This window comes from Elephantulus edwardii, unplaced genomic scaffold (assembly GCF_000299155.1).
Source record: "Elephantulus edwardii isolate Elephantulus edwardi_28Jun2011 unplaced genomic scaffold, EleEdw1.0 scaffold00239, whole genome shotgun sequence".
In the NCBI taxonomy this organism is placed as follows: Eukaryota; Metazoa; Chordata; class Mammalia; order Macroscelidea; family Macroscelididae; genus Elephantulus; species Elephantulus edwardii.
In genome coordinates, this window is record NW_006399989.1 from 1,602,447 (window position 1) to 1,619,226 (window position 16,780).

Genomic DNA, 16,780 nt, shown 5'->3' on the forward strand with positions numbered 1-16,780 from the left:
GTAAGAAAGGAAGACTGTAGTGAAGGCATTGGAAAAAAAAAAAAAGGACTCAGGAATCATTGGAATACCAATTGACATGTTTCAAATGGCAGAAAAATTGATGCTTTTAAACTGGTACTGGAGAAGTGCTGAATATACTATGGATTGCCAAAAGAACAAAAGATATGTTTTGGAGAAAATGCAGCCAGAGTGCTCCTTGTAGGCAAGGATGGCTGAACTTCATCTAGCATACTTTGGGCATGTTGTTAGGAAAGGACATCATGCTTAGAAAGGTACGGGGATGGTGAAAGAGGAATACCCTTGACCAGGTGGATTGGCACAATATAGCAATGGACTTGAGTGTGTGTCAGAGCTTGTGAGGCTGGCACAAGATAGGACAGGGTTCATATCTGTTGTTAGAGGTCTGCTATGGATCATATTTTACTTGACAGCATCTAACAAGAGCAACATTAAAATCAATGTAAATTAAAGATTGTAAAAGCACAATGTAAAGGAGCTCTGGTGGCCTAGTGGCAAAGAAGCTGCACTGCAATCCCAAAGGCACACAATTCAAATCCACCAGATGCTCTGCTGGAAAAGGAGGGGCAGTCTCCTCTTGTGCCAGTCTGATCTGATTCGACAGTATACAACAAATAAAGGGGGGGGAGGGGGATATATATATTTTTTTTAAAAAGCACAATGTAAACAAGTTATTGTAAGAAAACAAATTAACAATTTTAAGAGGAAGGACTGGGCAGAGGGTGCCCTGGCTGCAAGATAAAAGTCTGCACAGGCAGTTGAAGGCAGATCTAGCAGCACCCACATTGGCTACCTTCTCTCACTTCATCTGTCTTTTCAACATGGCTATTGCCTCACCTGTCCCACTGCTTCTGCTGGCCTTGCTGGGTCTGGTGGCATTTCTGAGCCTGGCATGCACAATAAATGCTGCCAAGTCCTCACACCTGCTGAGTGGCCTCCTGGATGCTCAAGTTTACCATCAGCAAGTACAGCAAAGTTAACAACCAGTACCACAGCCCGATGGTGCAGCTGGTGTGGGTCAGCCAGCAGATGTCTGGAGTGAAATGCTACTTGGTCATGGAGATTGGACTAACCACGTGTACCAAGTCCCACCCCAGTTTAGCCATTTGCTTCTTCCATGACCAATCATACTTGGAGAAAGTCCTCGGTTCCTTCCAGGAACTTATTGTTCCTTGGAGAGCACAATCTCCATTATGAAATCCAGATCTGATGTTTACAAGTCTGTGTGGCAAGTGGCAGCCTGGCTACCTCTTTCTCTACCCCTTTAGAGCATGATTACCCTTCTGGGCATCTTAGTTAGACCTTAGATATCCCACCCTGATGAGGCCTCAGTGAAATCTCCCTAGTGTGAGAAAAATTGAGTCATTTTGAGTATATTTTTTAACAACCACAGTTCTTCATTGCTTTTCAGATGCACCCAGCACACCTTTTCTGCTTTTAATTGATAAAAAAGTAGTATCAACTAAAAAAAAAAAAAAAGGGTTTCTTTTAAAAAAAGAGCTGAACAGAAGATTTAAAAAAGCAACTTGAGAAGACAAAGCAAAGTACTGTAATGGAAGGGGCATCCTAGATATCAGAAAATCAAAAGGGTAGAACATGCTTGGTATTTCTCAGTCTGAAACAACTGAAGAAGAAAATTCAAGCCTCTGATTGCAGTGCTGGAGGCTTTTGTGGGCGAAGATATTAAATGACTCAGGAAACATCAAAACAAGTTGAAGGAATACAGAGATGAACTGTACCACAAGAATTGATAAACCATTTCAAGAAATAGCATATGATTAGGAACCAGTTGTACTGAATGAAGATGTCTCAGATTCAGTGAAGGCATAGGTGGCGGGGAAAGTCTCAGAATTGGTAGAATAACAGTTGAAGTGTTTCAATAAACAGATGCAGATTTTTCTCACTATTCAATGCCAAGAAATTTGGAAGACAACTACCTGACCAACAAATTAGAAGAGATCTGTATTTGTGTCAATTATAAAAAGAAAGTGATCCAACAGAATGTAGAAATTATTAAACAGTATCATTAATATCACTTGCAAGTAAGATCATATTGAAGATTATCAGTGGAGAATTGGAGCAGTACATTAACAGGAAGCTTGATTTAGAAGTTGTTGAATGAGGGACAACCAAACATATCTATCTTAGAAGTGTAACTAGAGTACCCCTTGAAATCAAAGATAGTGAGACTTGATATTTTAGACATGTTATTAGCAGGGGGATGGGCATTCTCCTTCCGTGTGATTAACTGCCTCTGAAAACCTGCTGGAGGTTCAGCTATGAGTCAGTTCTGACTTGACAGTACACAACAACATCATCAGGGAGCTAGTTTCTGGAGAAGCCCATCATACTTGGAAAACTATCAGGTCAGATCAAAGTGGAAGATGTTCGAGGAAATGGCTTGATATAATGGGCTTATCTTCAGAGATTGTAAGGACAAGGTTTTGTTCATGGGGTTGCTATGAGTGAGAGCCAACTAGATGATGGTAGCTAACAACTGCAGATTCTGTTAGATCTCTTAGACTCTTGAATCAAATCATGAGTTCTCAGATTCCATATTTAATGATATAATCCCATCCCTGGCTTCAGTTGAGCTTTGTTCCTCAAATAATCCCTTTATCTCTCTTCATAGTCCTGTGCAATAGTGGTAGATTAAAATGAATTAGTTATGGTCCCTACACTTAACATACCTTGCTCTTTTGATAGGATGTGAGAAGAGTGGTTTTACTAAATTCTTATAAAAATTTGAGATAATCTATTTAGGCTATCTAGTATAGGACCTGGCATAGCAGTGTTCTGTGAAATGGTAAAAATAGAATTTAGAAAGATGATTTTGGATTCAGACATGACTATCTTCAGCAAAGACCTCTGGTGACCTAGTGGTAAGGAGCTACTCTGCCATCTCAAAAGCACGAGGTTCAAATTCACCAGCTGCTCTGTGGGAGAGAGCAGTCTCCTTCCTTGTGATTAAACTGCCTTTGAAAACCCACTAGAGGATCAGCTATGAGTTGGTTCTGATTTGACAGTACACAACAACAACAACAATAAGTATAGTACCTGGCACAGCAGTAGTCTGCAAAATGGTAAAAATGAGGTTTAGAAAAATGATTTTGGATTCAGACATGACTATCTTTAGTAGTTGTTTCTTTGGGGCCAGAGCAGACGTTTTCATCCATTGCATGTATTGTGTTTCTGGTATAGATTTTATCCTGGACTCCTTTGGGAACTGGGAGTTGGGATTCCTAAAGTAGCTCCAAAATTCCCCATGCCTCAATTTTCCCTTCCTGCTTTGCTCAGTATGGCCGCCTCATAGACCTCTGCCAGCCCACACAAAAGAAATACCAGATTGCTGTAACCAAGGTTTTGGGCAAGAACATGGATGCCATTATTGTGGACTCAGAGAAGACAGGCCGGGACTGTATTCAGTATATCAAGGAGCAGCGCGGAGAACCCGAGACTTTCTTACCTCTTGACTACCTTGAGGTAAGATTTGTGGGGATGGGGTCATGGCAGTGTGAGAGGACCCTTCTTCCCAGCCTTCTGCATTCTGCCATGAACTAAACTGCTTTTTACAGGTGAAACCTACAGATGAGAAGCTCCGGGAGCTCAAAGGGGCCAAACTTGTGATCGATGTTATTCGCTATGAACCACCTCACATCAAAAAGGCCCTGCAGTATGCTTGTGGCAATGCCCTTGTCTGTGACAATGTAGAGGATGCCCGCCGTATTGCCTTTGGGGGCCACCAGCGCCACAAGGTATTCCTCTGCCTATATTTGACATAGACAGGCTTTTTTTACGGAGGAGTCCTCTACTTAGCTTTAACCCTTTTTTTCCCTTCTCTCTTTATATTTTATGTAGACAGTGGCATTGGATGGGACCCTGTTCCAAAAGTCAGGAGTGATCTCTGGCGGGGCCAGTGACCTGAAGGCCAAGGCACGCCGCTGGGATGAGAAAGCAGTAGACAAGTTGAAAGAGAAGAAGGAGCGATTGACAGAGGAGTTAAAAGTAAGCTGCAGGCAATTTTCTCCCTGAGAGTGAGAAGTTCCAAGCCCAGGTTCACCACTTTCATATTACCTAGCCCTTCTTTCTTCCTTTCAGGAACAGATGAAAGCAAAACGGAAAGAGGCAGAGCTGCGGCAGGTGCAGTCTCAGGCTCATGGACTACAGATGCGGCTCAAGTACTCACAGAGTGACCTAGAACAGACTAAGACACGACATTTAGCCCTAAACCTGCAGGTGTGGTTGGTTTTCATCCCTGTCCTCCATAGACCGTCCTCATATTCCTGTCCTGGGTTTCTCCAGGAGTGGAGAACTTGCTCTGTTTCCTTCTCTTTTCTACAGGCATCCTTGTAGGATAAAGTAGAATTTGCCATAGAGTTTCCAAGGCTGTGAATATTTACAGAAGCAGACTGTCTTGTCTTTATCTTGTGGAGTAGCTTAACATTCTTAACCACTGTGCCACCAGGACTACTGGCACAGAAGTGGTCCATAAATATTAGGTGCTAATGTTAACATAATTCATTCATTCAGAAAATATTTGTGCTTCTATTGAAAGTGAGCTTCAGGTTTCTCAATATTTGAATGAAAGTATCATTCTAGGAATTGGGGATATTGCAGTTAACAAAACAGAAAACTTAACCCTCAATTCACTAGCTGCTTCGTGTGAGAAAGATGGGCAATCTCCTCACACATGCGATTAACTACCTCTGAAAATGCGCTGGAGGACTGGCCCGACTTGATGGTACAGAACAACAACATAGTAAGTGGAGGGAAATCGAAAAAGTAAGTGATGTAATGTATAAAGTAGAAGAGGGGGAACAGAGGAAAGTGTTGCTGAGCATAATATATTACCAACTCTCTACTCACCGGAGAGTCACCAGAAGCCAAACTCACTGCTGTACAGTTGATTCTGGCTTTATAAAAGGACACAATAGGATTTCTTAGAGGGTTTATTTTGTCAGTCTGCTGTGTGTTTCTTTTGTAGAGCAGCTGGTAGATTCAAACAGCTGACCTTTTGTTCAGCTGAGCTAGCAATTATTCACTGTTCCAACAGCACTCATTACTCATCTAGTACAGGTCTGTAATCATTTATACAAAATTAAAGGCTCAGAACGCTTTGAAAGCAAAGGCTGTATGTGTCTAAATTGGTGCAAAAGCCTAATCTTAATAGATGTGAAGCGATTTATAGTTTTAGTACATTTAATATGAATGTTTTCTGCACTGTCAAGTCAGAACTGGCATATAGCTGACCCTCCAGTGGGTTTTCAGAAGCAGTAAATTGCATGGGAGGAGATTGCTCTTTTTCCTGCAGAGCAGCTGGTGGATTTGAACCATGTACTTTTTAAAATTAATTTAAATGAAAGTTTACAGAGACTTAGGGTTTCCATTCATTCATTGTTGCACTTTTCTCTCTACCCACACCCTCTTCCCCCAATTCACTCTTCTTGAAAAGAAAGAAAAACTCTTTCATTGTTATGCAATCCCCCCCCAAGTCCACTCCACTATGCAGCCTTTTGAGTACAACTCCTTACCAGTAAGCCACCAGAGCTCCCTTTAATGTGACTAGTGGGCTATTTCTCTGTAGAAACTGTGATGTGTTTGATTAGTGCTTCACTAGGCAACCTGGAAACCTTAGTATTTATATTGTTTTGCCTTTTGCTATAATAAGAAAAAGTCAGAATTCTAAAATATCTCACGCCAATGGTTAATAGATGAGGGATTGTTGATCTATAACTAATGGCGTTTACTGCATGCTTGGCTCTGTGAACTGAATCTGGCCAAATTTGAAGACAGGGAGGAAGTTATATGATCTTTCAGATGTGAGTGGCTCGACTAGGGCAAGAGTGCTAAGTTCAGACAATGAGGCCATTGTGGCTCTTGTCCTCTAAGTAGCCTAGTCCCTTTTTCCCTCTTAATTCTATTTCCTGCAGGAAAAGTCCAAGCTGGAGAGTGAACTAGCCAACTTTGGGCCTCGAATCAACGATATCAAAAGGATCATCCAGAGCCGAGAGAGGGAAATGAAAGACTTAAAGGAGAAAATGAACCAGGTTGGTAGAGGGGAGAACAGTGCCAGCATGTGCATCAAGGTAGGACTGGGTCTGGAAGCAGGCTTCTGATGAAGAGAACCTCTGTCTTCCCTGGCCTCTCCTAGGTAGAAGATGAAGTATTTGAAGAGTTTTGTCGTGAGATTGGTGTGCGCAACATCCGGGAGTTTGAGGAAGAAAAGGTGAAGAGGCAAAATGAAATTGCTAAGAAGCGGTAGGTGGAAGTGTGGGCAGAAGGGTAGATGAAGAAGCCCTTGAAACTAACATGACATCTTAGTGGAGGTAGGCCTTTTACTTAACAGGGAAGCTAGGGAAGCAGTATGGCAATAGTATAGTGTTTAAAAATGCTGATGGTTTAGTGGTGAGGCATTGTGATGCCAACCCAAAGGAACATGGTTTGAATCTACCAGCTGCTTCATGGGGTAAAGATGGGCAGTCTTCCCTCATGAGCTTTACTTTGATGAAAATATAAGCTGGTACAGATATTTTGAAAAACTAGCAGTGTTTGGTGAGGAAAATGTATAAATGTGTCCTATAATTTAGCAACCCACTCCCATATCCCAACAAGCATCTTAACTACAGAGTCACAAAAAATCCCCCCCAAACATTCAAGATTATTCATCTTGGCATAGTTTGTGGTAGTCGGGAAACTGATGATGTATAGATAAGCATCACTGAGGTAGAATATAAATTAAATATGGTAAATACACAGATTGTATGTTCCAAGAAAAAAACCTAGATTTATAGGCACTACTAACATTGATAAATAATCTGCAGTGTTGACTTAAAAAGTAAGTGCAGTTTATAACACCATTTATATAAGTTTATAATAAGTGTTTATTGTCTTTTCATTTTTTAATCAACCCCCCTCCAAGAATATACATTTGTAAGTGAGATCTTTCTCTCATTGTCGTCAAGTAGGAACGAGTTTAAAGTTGATCCTTAAGCAGGTTCCTGAGGCAATATATTGCATAGGATGAGATTGTCTTTCTGCTGAGGAACAGCTGCTGGATTCAAGCTACCTTTGGGTTAGCAGTGCAACTTTCTAGGTACTATGCCACCAGAGAGCACTCTTAATGTTACATATAAAAACTCACTGTCATCGAGTCCATTCCAACTCAGAGTCCAGAGGGTCTATGAAGCTATAAATATTTCTCTTGTAGAGCTTCTCCTTGGATGCTAGGATTTTGAAGCTCCATCTCACATACTTTAGGCATTTGACCAGCAGAGACTGGTCCTTGGAGAAGGATACCATGCTTGAAGGGTGGAGGGACAGCACAGGAGAGGGAGACCTTACATGAGATGGGTTGATAAAGTAACTGGGTCAGTGGGGGTTGATGTGTCAGAATTAGACTGGCTCAGGACAGGGCAGGGTTCAGAGCTGCTGTACATAGGATTTCTTGCTATGGGTTGGAGGCGATTCGATGGCACATAACAATAACAAAAGAATAACTAGTAATAATAATAATACTAGTAAGAATAACTAGTAAAGAATAACTAGTGACCTTTCCATTAGCAACCCAGCATACTATGTCATCAGTAAGTTTGAATATTCCCATAAAGATTTATAGCCTCAGAAACTGGATGGTGGATCACTGACAATATAGAAGGTAATGGGAGAGAGAATTGGCTTGAAATAAAGAGGGGGACAAGAAAGGATCTTCCAAATATTATAAATTGAGATAAGATTAACTTTGCGCTTGAAGTCCAAAAAGGGAAGAACTCAACAAGGCCAAAGAAAATGAAATTCTCATTTTGCTCAGAATTATCAAGGAGTGTTTTATAAAAAAAGAGTGATGAACTAAAACCCTAGAGACAGTAGGATTTATCTCTGGTGGCCTACTGGTAAGAAATTGCTCTGCCAGTCCTAAGGTACACAGTTGAATCCAGCTGCTCCATGGTAGAAAAATGGGCAGTCTCCTCCTGTGCTATTTAAAGCTTCTGAAAAAGTGATTGAGTGTCAGCTACGAATCATTTACAATTTGATAGCACAGAGCAACAACTTAAAGGTAATGCATATAGAACCTTGATAAATAGGAATTGTAATTGGTGTATTCAAATAAACCTCTTTTTGTGCCTCCTTCTAGGAACTAGAGAAGGATCTCGGTAATCAAGGGTGTAATGAGCAGGGTTTGACCTTATCTCCCCAGCTTTGTGCCATATTCACACAATTTACACAGACTGAGGAGCTTCATTTCCTAACCTAACTTTAATGGAGAGGTGTTTTTTTTAAAAAAAATAATTTTAATGAGCATTTACAGAGATTTGGGATTTCCATTCATTCATTGCTGCACTTCTTTCCCCGCCCAGCCCAGTTTGCTCTTCTGTTTCAAAAGTAAAAGAAACACTCCTTCCCTGGTACACAGTCCCCCCGTACCCCTCCCACTATGCAACCTTAATTGTGGACTCTTGTGATAACCATAATACCCTATCATACATCGCTTTTAAATTATTCACTCCCTCACCTTTTTCAGTGAAGTATACACAATTTATCCAGTTTTTCTCAGTCTTACCCCAACCCTGATATCAATCCCATTTTACAACAGTGGCACCATGCAATATTTGTCCTTTTGCGACTGAGATATTTCACTCAGCATAATGTCCTCCAGGCTCACTATTGCATGAGTTCCTTGTTTTTCAATGCAACATAGTATTCCATTGTGTGAATATACCACAGCTTCTCTATCCATTCGTTTGTTGATGGGCACCTGGGTTGTTTCCAACTCCTTGCTGTTGTGAACAGAGCTGCGATAAACATGGATGTGCGTATATCTGCTTGGATGTCAGTTATGGTCTCTTTGGGATATATTCCCACTAGTGGAATTGCTGGTTCAAATGGTATCTCTATTTGCAAATTTTTGAGAAAGCGCCATACCGCCTTCCATAGTGGTTGCACCATTTAATGGAGAGTTTTATGGGACCATATGGGTAGTTGAGTTCTGTGGCACCTGACAGTCAGTAGTCACTTTGTCCTTGGTGGGCTAGTGGTTTAATGCTTATCTCCTTGTCTGTCAGAAAAGATGTAGCAGTTTGCTTCTGTAAAGATTGTAGCCTAGGAAATTCTAGGGGACAGTTCTCTCACAGAGTCACTTTGAGTTAGAATTGGATTGACAGCACATAGCAGCAATATACACAAAGAAATGTTCAGTATCATTAGCTGTTCATTCATTCACCGCCACTGATTCTGTTCCAACTCATAGCAGCCTATCATTGGGTTTCCAAGGCTATAAATCACAATGGGAAGAGACTGCACATCTTTTTCTTACAGAGCTGCAGGTTGATTTGAACTACGAGAGACATGCAGCTTTTTGTTAGTGTAAGTTGCTTCAGACTAAGCTACTAGTTTCCTTATTTGGTATTAGGTGAATATCAAAACATCAGTGAGGGGGGGATAAAGCAAACCAACAATAGTGAGATACCATTTCATCTCAGCAACAATAGCAAAGCTGAATAAGATAGTAAACAAATGATAATGAGGTTGTGGAAAAATTGGAACTCTCATACCACTATGGAAAGGAACTTGACACTTCCTTAAAAAGTTGGAAATAAGGGCGCTCTGGTGGCCTAGTGCCAAGAAGCCGCACTGCAATCCCAGAGGTGCATCGTTTGCATCCACCAGGTGCTCTGCTGGAGAAGAAGGGACTGCTCCTATACCAGTCAGATCTGATTTGATGGTACACACACACACACACACAAAAGGTTGGAAATAGAAATACCATTTAATCCAGCAATACCACTATTAGATAAACACCCTAAAGAAATAAGGTCTGTGACATGAATAGATAGATGCACATACATGTTTATTGAGGCATTGTTTATAATAGTAAAAAGATGGAAACAGCCCAGGTACCCATCACTAAATGGATGGATAAAGAAACTATAGTACTTTCACAGTGGAGTGCTATCCAACACTAAAGAACAATTTTGTGGAATGTTTTATAACACGAGTATATAAATGTAGAAGACATTAGGTTGAGTTAAATTTTGTCACAAGAGGACAGATGTTGTACAAGACTAATAGAAAAAGCTAGGAAAAGGTTTATGCACAGAATGGTTCTTGGATGGTTACCGGAGATGAGACTGGAGTAAAAATTAGTAAATAGTTATGTGCTTTGAGTTGAATACTGTTCATATCCGTCCTATGAAAAATAAACCATGATCCTCATAATTCTGATTTCCACCATGCTCAAACTTACTACTACAGACACTGTGTCAGTCCATTTTGTTGAGGGTTTTCTCTGACCCTCAGCCTTGCTTTCCTAGCATGATATCTTTTTCCAAGGGCTGGCCCCTCCTGACAACATGTATACAACAAAGTATGTGAGACAAAGTTTCACCATCCTTGACTCTAAGGAGCATCCTTGCTGCACTTCCTCCAAGATAAGTTTGTTTGTTCCTTTGTAGTATATGTGGTATACTCAATACTCTTTTCCAATACCACAGTTCACAGAGATTGGGGATTCTTTGGTCTTCCTTATTCATTGTCCAATTTTCAGGTGCATATGAAGCAATTGAAAAGACTATGGCTTGGATCAGGCCACCTTAGTCTTTACACTGACATCCTTGATCATCTTCAGTGCATCAGATCTATTCTTGAAATGATTTTAAAATTCAAGTAGGATAAACTGTACGTCATATTTTAGTTCTTGTGGACTTGTTTCATTTTCTTCATCTTAAGTTTTACATGAGTAATTGATGGTCATTTCCACAATCAGTCCCATCAAATACTTCCACAGATATAGTCTAGTTATGTATAGTTATGTAGTCCATTGGGTGATGTATTTACATCCATGGCTATTAATCAACTTTTATGTTTTTTAAAAAAGGTGCTATGAATAAATCATATACTTGTAGAAAATTCTGTCAGTTGATCTCTAGCCTTATTGTTGTTATCAAGTCCATATTTTCTAATTACCAGTTCTTCCTTGTTTTCAACATTTGCATTATAGTCATCAGTCATTATTACTACATCTTGATTCAGTCACATTTAGACTATAAAAATTAATTGTTGTTAGGTGATGTCAAGTTGAGTACAACCTATAGCATCCCTGTGAACAATAGACTTGAACCATATCCTATCCTGTGCCATCCTCATCATCTCTTTACACACTTGAGCCCATTGCTCTAGGCACTGTGTTAATCCATTTCCTTGAGGTTTTTCTTCTCTTTCACTGACCATCTTTCCAAGCATGATGCACCTTTCCAAGGAATGACCCAAAGTATGGGAGACAAAGAGCTTTACAGCTCTTGCCTCCAGGGAGCATTGTCTGCACTTTTTCCAGGACATATCTGTTTGCTCTTTTGGCAGCTCGTGGGATATTCAGTAGACTCCTCCAACACCACAACTCAAAGTTTTTAATATCATCCTTATTTATTGTCCAGCTCTCAGATGTGTAACAAGTGATTGAAAAACCATGGCCTGGAAAAAAAGAAAAACCATGGCCTGAATCAGGGACACCTTAAATTCCAAACCAACAGCTCCTCAGTAATTTGGAGTGGACCCCAACAGTATTTCATTTCATCATAATACTTTGTTTTATCTTTTTGAGCTTGTTGTTGTTGTTATGTGCCGTCGAGTCGCTTGCGACTCATAGCGACCCAAGGTACAACAGCCCTAAACTCCGCTCTGTCCTGTGCCAATTGCATCGTCTCTAACACTCCCATCCCAATTATCCCAGTCACTGAATCAATCCACCTCATAGAGGGCCTTCCTCTCCTACGCTGTCCCTCCACCCTCCCAAACATGATGTCCCTCTCCAAGGACCGGTCTCTCCTCACAACATGTCCAAAGTATGTTAGACGGAGCCTCAGAATCCTTGCCTCCAAGGAGCCACCCGGTTTAACCCCTTCCAGGACAAATCTGTTTGTTTTCCTAGCAGTCCATGGTATTCTCAACACTCTTCTCCAGCACCACAGCTCAAAGGCATCAATTCTCCTTCTATCCTCCTTGGTCATTGTCCAACTCTCTGATGCATAACAAGTGATTGCGAAGACCATGGCCTGTATCAGATGCACCTTAGTCTCCAGAGAGACACCATTGCTCTTCAGTACTTTGGAGAGATCCCTAACAGCAGACTTTCCCATGGCAATGTGCCTTTTAATTTCCTGGCTGCTGGTGCCAAGACTGTTGACTATGGAGCCAAGCAAACTAAAGCTGTGTACAATCTCATCTCTTCACCATCCATCCTGATGCTGCCAATTGGTCCATTGGTGAGAATATTTGTCTTCTTGACATTGAGCCTCAATCCATATTGTAGGCTGCAGTCCTTGACGCTCTGCAGCAGGCGCTTCAGGTCCTCTTCAGTTTCAGCAAGCAGAGTTGTGTTATCCGCATAACGCAGGTTGTTGATAAATCGTCCACCAATCTTGACCCCACATTTCTCATAGAGCCCAGCCTCCCTGATAATCTATTCTCCATATAGGTTGAAAAGGTATGGAGATAGGATGCATCCCTGGCGTGCGCCCTTCCCAATTTTGAACCATGCAGTGTTCCCTTGCTCTGTTCTGACGACTGCTTCCGGGTACAAGTATAACTTTCGCATTAGAATGATCAAGTGTTCTGGGATTCCCATTCTTCTCAGAGTCAGCCATAGTTTTTATGATCTACACAGTCAAATGCCTTTGCATAGTCAATGAAACACAGATAGACATTCCTCTGGTATTCCCTGCTTTCAGCCAAGATCCATCTAACATCAGCTACAATATCTCTAGTACCACGATCCCTTCTAAACGCAGCCTTGACTTCTGGTAGTTCTCTGTTGATGTGCTGTTCCAGTCGTTTTTGGATAATCTTCAGTAAAATCTTGCATGTGAAATCAGTGAGATTGTTCTGTAGTTTCCACATTCTGTTGGGTCACCTTTCTTTGAGATAGGAACAAATATCGATCTCTTCCAGTCAGTTGGCCAAGTGGTCGTTCTCCAGATTTCTTGGCACAACTTGGTGAGCACGTCCATGGCAGCATCTGTTAACTGAAATATGTTAATTGGTATACCATCTATTCCTGGAGCCTTAAATCTTCATCTCTTTTACTTTGGCTTTTCTTCCCTTTGTATTGACTCTTTGATGCTCAAGTGCAGTTTTCACATTCTTCTGACATCTGTTTTCGTCTTTTTTTCCACTTCTGTCTTTGTAATTGGCCTATTGCTCTCTTCATGGATGGTATTTCTTAATCTCATCTCATATTTGTTCATCAGTTTTTAGTGCTTCAAATTATTCTGGAGATGAATTTTAAATTCAGGTAGAGACTCAAGGTCATATTTTGGTTCTTGTGGACTTGGTTTTCATTTTCTTGAGCTTCTATGTCAACTTTAAAAGGAGTAATTGATATACTGTTGCAGTCACCACCTGGCCTGACTTTGGCTGCTGATAATTGAGGAATCTGAGTCTTGTGCAGATCGTAAGAATTAGTAATTGTACTCAATTTCATCATCTTTGCCTTGAGTACTTAGTGCATATATTTGAATTATTCTTGCTGTGTACTGTAGAGTTCGAACCAGCCCATAGCTGACTGTCCAGCAGGTTTTCAGAGGCATTGCCCATTTTTCTCCCACGGAATAGCTGCTGTATTTGAACTGGGTACTTTTGAGTTGCCTTCCCACCCTTTACCACTAGGCCACCATATATTAAGATGAGTGAAATATTCGATAAGGCATATCTAGTAAGGAGATGATCAGCACAGTATCAGGAAAGACATGGTTGTAGAGGAATTCATGGAAATGAAATTTCAGGAAGAAATTGGAAAAATATGATTACATTGTGAGTGTTGTATTTTGTTATAAAACGAAACTTATGAATAATTGAAAAATTCATTTGCTTTGCAAACGTTCAGATCACAATAAAAATATGTGTTACAAAAAAGAGCGAAAGCAACAATTAAGGGCAAATGAGTTTAAGTGCTGCCTTTGAGTTCTTTTTCTTTGCAGTTTGGAGTTTGAGAATCAAAAGACTCGTTTGGGCATCCAATTGGATTTTGAAAAGAACCAACTCAAAGAGGACCAAGATAAAGTACACATGTGGGAACAGACAGTGAAAAAAGATGAAAATGAGATAGAAAAGCTCAAGAAGGTAAGGAAGGAGAAAATGGAAGGACAAGGTAAAACACCCAGAAACAGTAAAAGAGAAATGCTAATACCAATAATTTATCAATTTCTTACCTAAACAAAAAATACCCAAATAAGGGGGAAAAAATTAAGTGGCTCAAACAGTTCAATGAGAGATTAAAAATGGTCCATAAATAAACAGAAAAATTTTCAGATGTAATTTGAGTCCTGTCATAATAATTTACATTTTTTAAAAAGATAATATTCAGTACATACTGTATTGGCTAAAAGACATGAGACTGATAGGTTATTCAATATGACATAATTACCAAGATCATTCAGTCATTTCTATGGAAATAATATAAGACACTAATAAAATTTTATGCACTCAGGTTGATGTTTATTAGGAAAATTATTTAGTTACAAATTGAAAATTACCAATACTCCTTTGAGAATTAGAAATTTAATAAATTTTGCTATATTTATATTAGTATTGATATGGTTCTTACTTAAAAAATGTTCCTGAAGTTCCCTACTAGTGGCTCACAAAATTTTAATGTTACTTAAATAGATCCAGACATATATTTTTCACTTGACCAAAAAGCCATGACAACCTTAAATACTAGCAAAATGAGTGAAATTAAAATGAACCATTTAAAATCACTACCTTAGATGATGTGCTAAAACTGTCATACTAGTAGTGTAACTTTGCTACTGATTTTCGGGTCAGTTCTCTTTAGATTAGCATACCCTTACCACTGTGATGATTTAATTTTTCCAGTCCTTTTCTGTTTAAATTAATTCTTTTGTTCCTAAAAGCCTCACCCCGTGAAGTTGTTTGGCCATCACTATGCTTGACTATACCATTCAACTTTTATGTCTGCCTGCATTTGTTTGCCTATTTGTTTCATTATCCTTTCATTACCTACTAAAATTGTACTGTTAGGTGTTAGTGGAATCTTAAATACTAAATGGAGGTTGAGTGGTAAAATTGTGTGACAAGACTAGGTAGATGTATAGAGGATCCAGAATAATATATTTATGTGACTTTTTTATTTTGAAATAATTTTAAGCCTAGTGGAAAAGTTGCAAAAATAGTACAAAGAACTTCCTTATACAAGATACTGTGGAAATATTCCAGGTTGCCCCAAATAATCAAGTATCACTTTGCAATAACGTGAGAATGATTAATTTTTTTGATTTTCCAGTGCATATAAAGGTTACGTTTTGGGGAAAAACATGTTATGTTATACTATGAAATGCAGTCTGATGGAATTTGATATATTACAAAAATGGGACGTGGAGAAATGAATTGCATTTATGCTGTTAGAAAGTTGGTATCGATTGATATATTTGACTCAGATTGCCACAAATCTTCAATTTCTAAAACATATCTGTGAAGTGCAATAAAACCAAATAATATGAGAATTTTGTCAGTCATCAACATTTTGCCTCATTTTAAATTTCCATTCCTTCATTATATGCATATTAGAATTTTTTATGAAGTATTTGAGAGTAACTTTTTAGTGACTTTTTATGATCAAAATGAGAACAGTTTACCTTTAAAAAAATCTGAACATTTTAAGGTTACAATCCCATTTGACACGTTCAATTATAGACTCTTCCTTTTTTTTTTTCTTCTTCCCTAAAGGAACTCTGGTAACATAGTCCATTAGGGATTATGCTGTTAACCCAAAGGCATCATCTCTCTGGCCTTTGAATCCACCAGCCACTTTGAGGGAGAAAGATGAATAATCTCTTTTTCAAATCTGCTGGCACATCAGCTAAAAGTCAGTTCCAACTTGACAGCAGTGAGTTTAAGTGTTTGTTTTATTTTTCCTTACAGGTAATCCCAGTTGAATTTGTATTCATCAAGACCTTTTTTTTTTATGATTTGTGTGTGTGCGTGTACCGTCAAATCAGATCTGACTGGTACAGGAGGAGATTGTCCCTCCTTCCCCTGCAGAGCATCTGGTGGATTCGAACCGTGCACCTCTGTGATTGCAGTGCAGCTTCTTGCCACTAGGCCACCAGAGCTCCCCTCATCAAGACCTTTTATATACCTAATGAAATAATTTTACATTCATATGAATGTTTTCATAAAAAAATATACAGTATTATTAATTGTACTTATAAATGTTGTTGTATTGCTCGTGCCAAGTTGTTTTTATTGTTGGAAAATGTTAATAAATAACATTAATTCAGGATGCAGAGTTATAACTTAGTCTCAATTTTATAACGCTGTCTATAAGTAATGGCTAGGCGGAAATATTAAAATGTAAATTGGTTCACGGGCTGGTGGGATTACAATTGATTTCTTTCTCCCTTGTTTTATACATATTCATATTTTGAACTTTTCTATAGCAGGCATCTTATATATAATTGAGGTGATGAAAAAAAAAAACCAAATAATTAAAGAAAAAAGTAAAGAGGCTTTGAGGGTGATTAGGGATTTGTGGAACCAGATCTCACAGAAGAGAAACTCCAACAAACTGCCCATTGTAAAGAGTGGGAGCATATGGGAAGATGCTGAGGTGAGTTGGAGAAAACCTTTACCTCTTATCCTGTTATGCTGCTGGAACCAGGAGGAGCAAAGACACATGAAGATCATAGATGAGACAATGGCCCAGTTACAAGACCTGAAGAATCAGCACCTGGCCAAAAAGTCAGAGGTTAAT

At 39.4% G+C, this 16,780-nt stretch overlaps 1 protein-coding gene across 1 annotated transcript in view; it reads left to right on the forward strand.

Annotated features, from left to right (window-relative positions):
- The window catches only part of SMC1A (structural maintenance of chromosomes 1A), a 70,725-nt gene that overhangs the window by 24,871 nt on the left and 29,074 nt on the right, over positions 1-16,780 (forward strand). Inside the window, exons 11-17 of the mRNA XM_006898887.1 lie at positions 3,316-3,501; positions 3,594-3,773; positions 3,877-4,023; positions 4,117-4,254; positions 5,949-6,065; positions 6,170-6,276; positions 13,986-14,127. Coding sequence (XP_006898949.1) covers positions 3,316-3,501; positions 3,594-3,773; positions 3,877-4,023; positions 4,117-4,254; positions 5,949-6,065; positions 6,170-6,276; positions 13,986-14,127 — 1,017 coding nt within the window. The remainder of the gene's footprint in view (positions 1-3,315; positions 3,502-3,593; positions 3,774-3,876; positions 4,024-4,116; positions 4,255-5,948; positions 6,066-6,169; positions 6,277-13,985; positions 14,128-16,780) is intronic.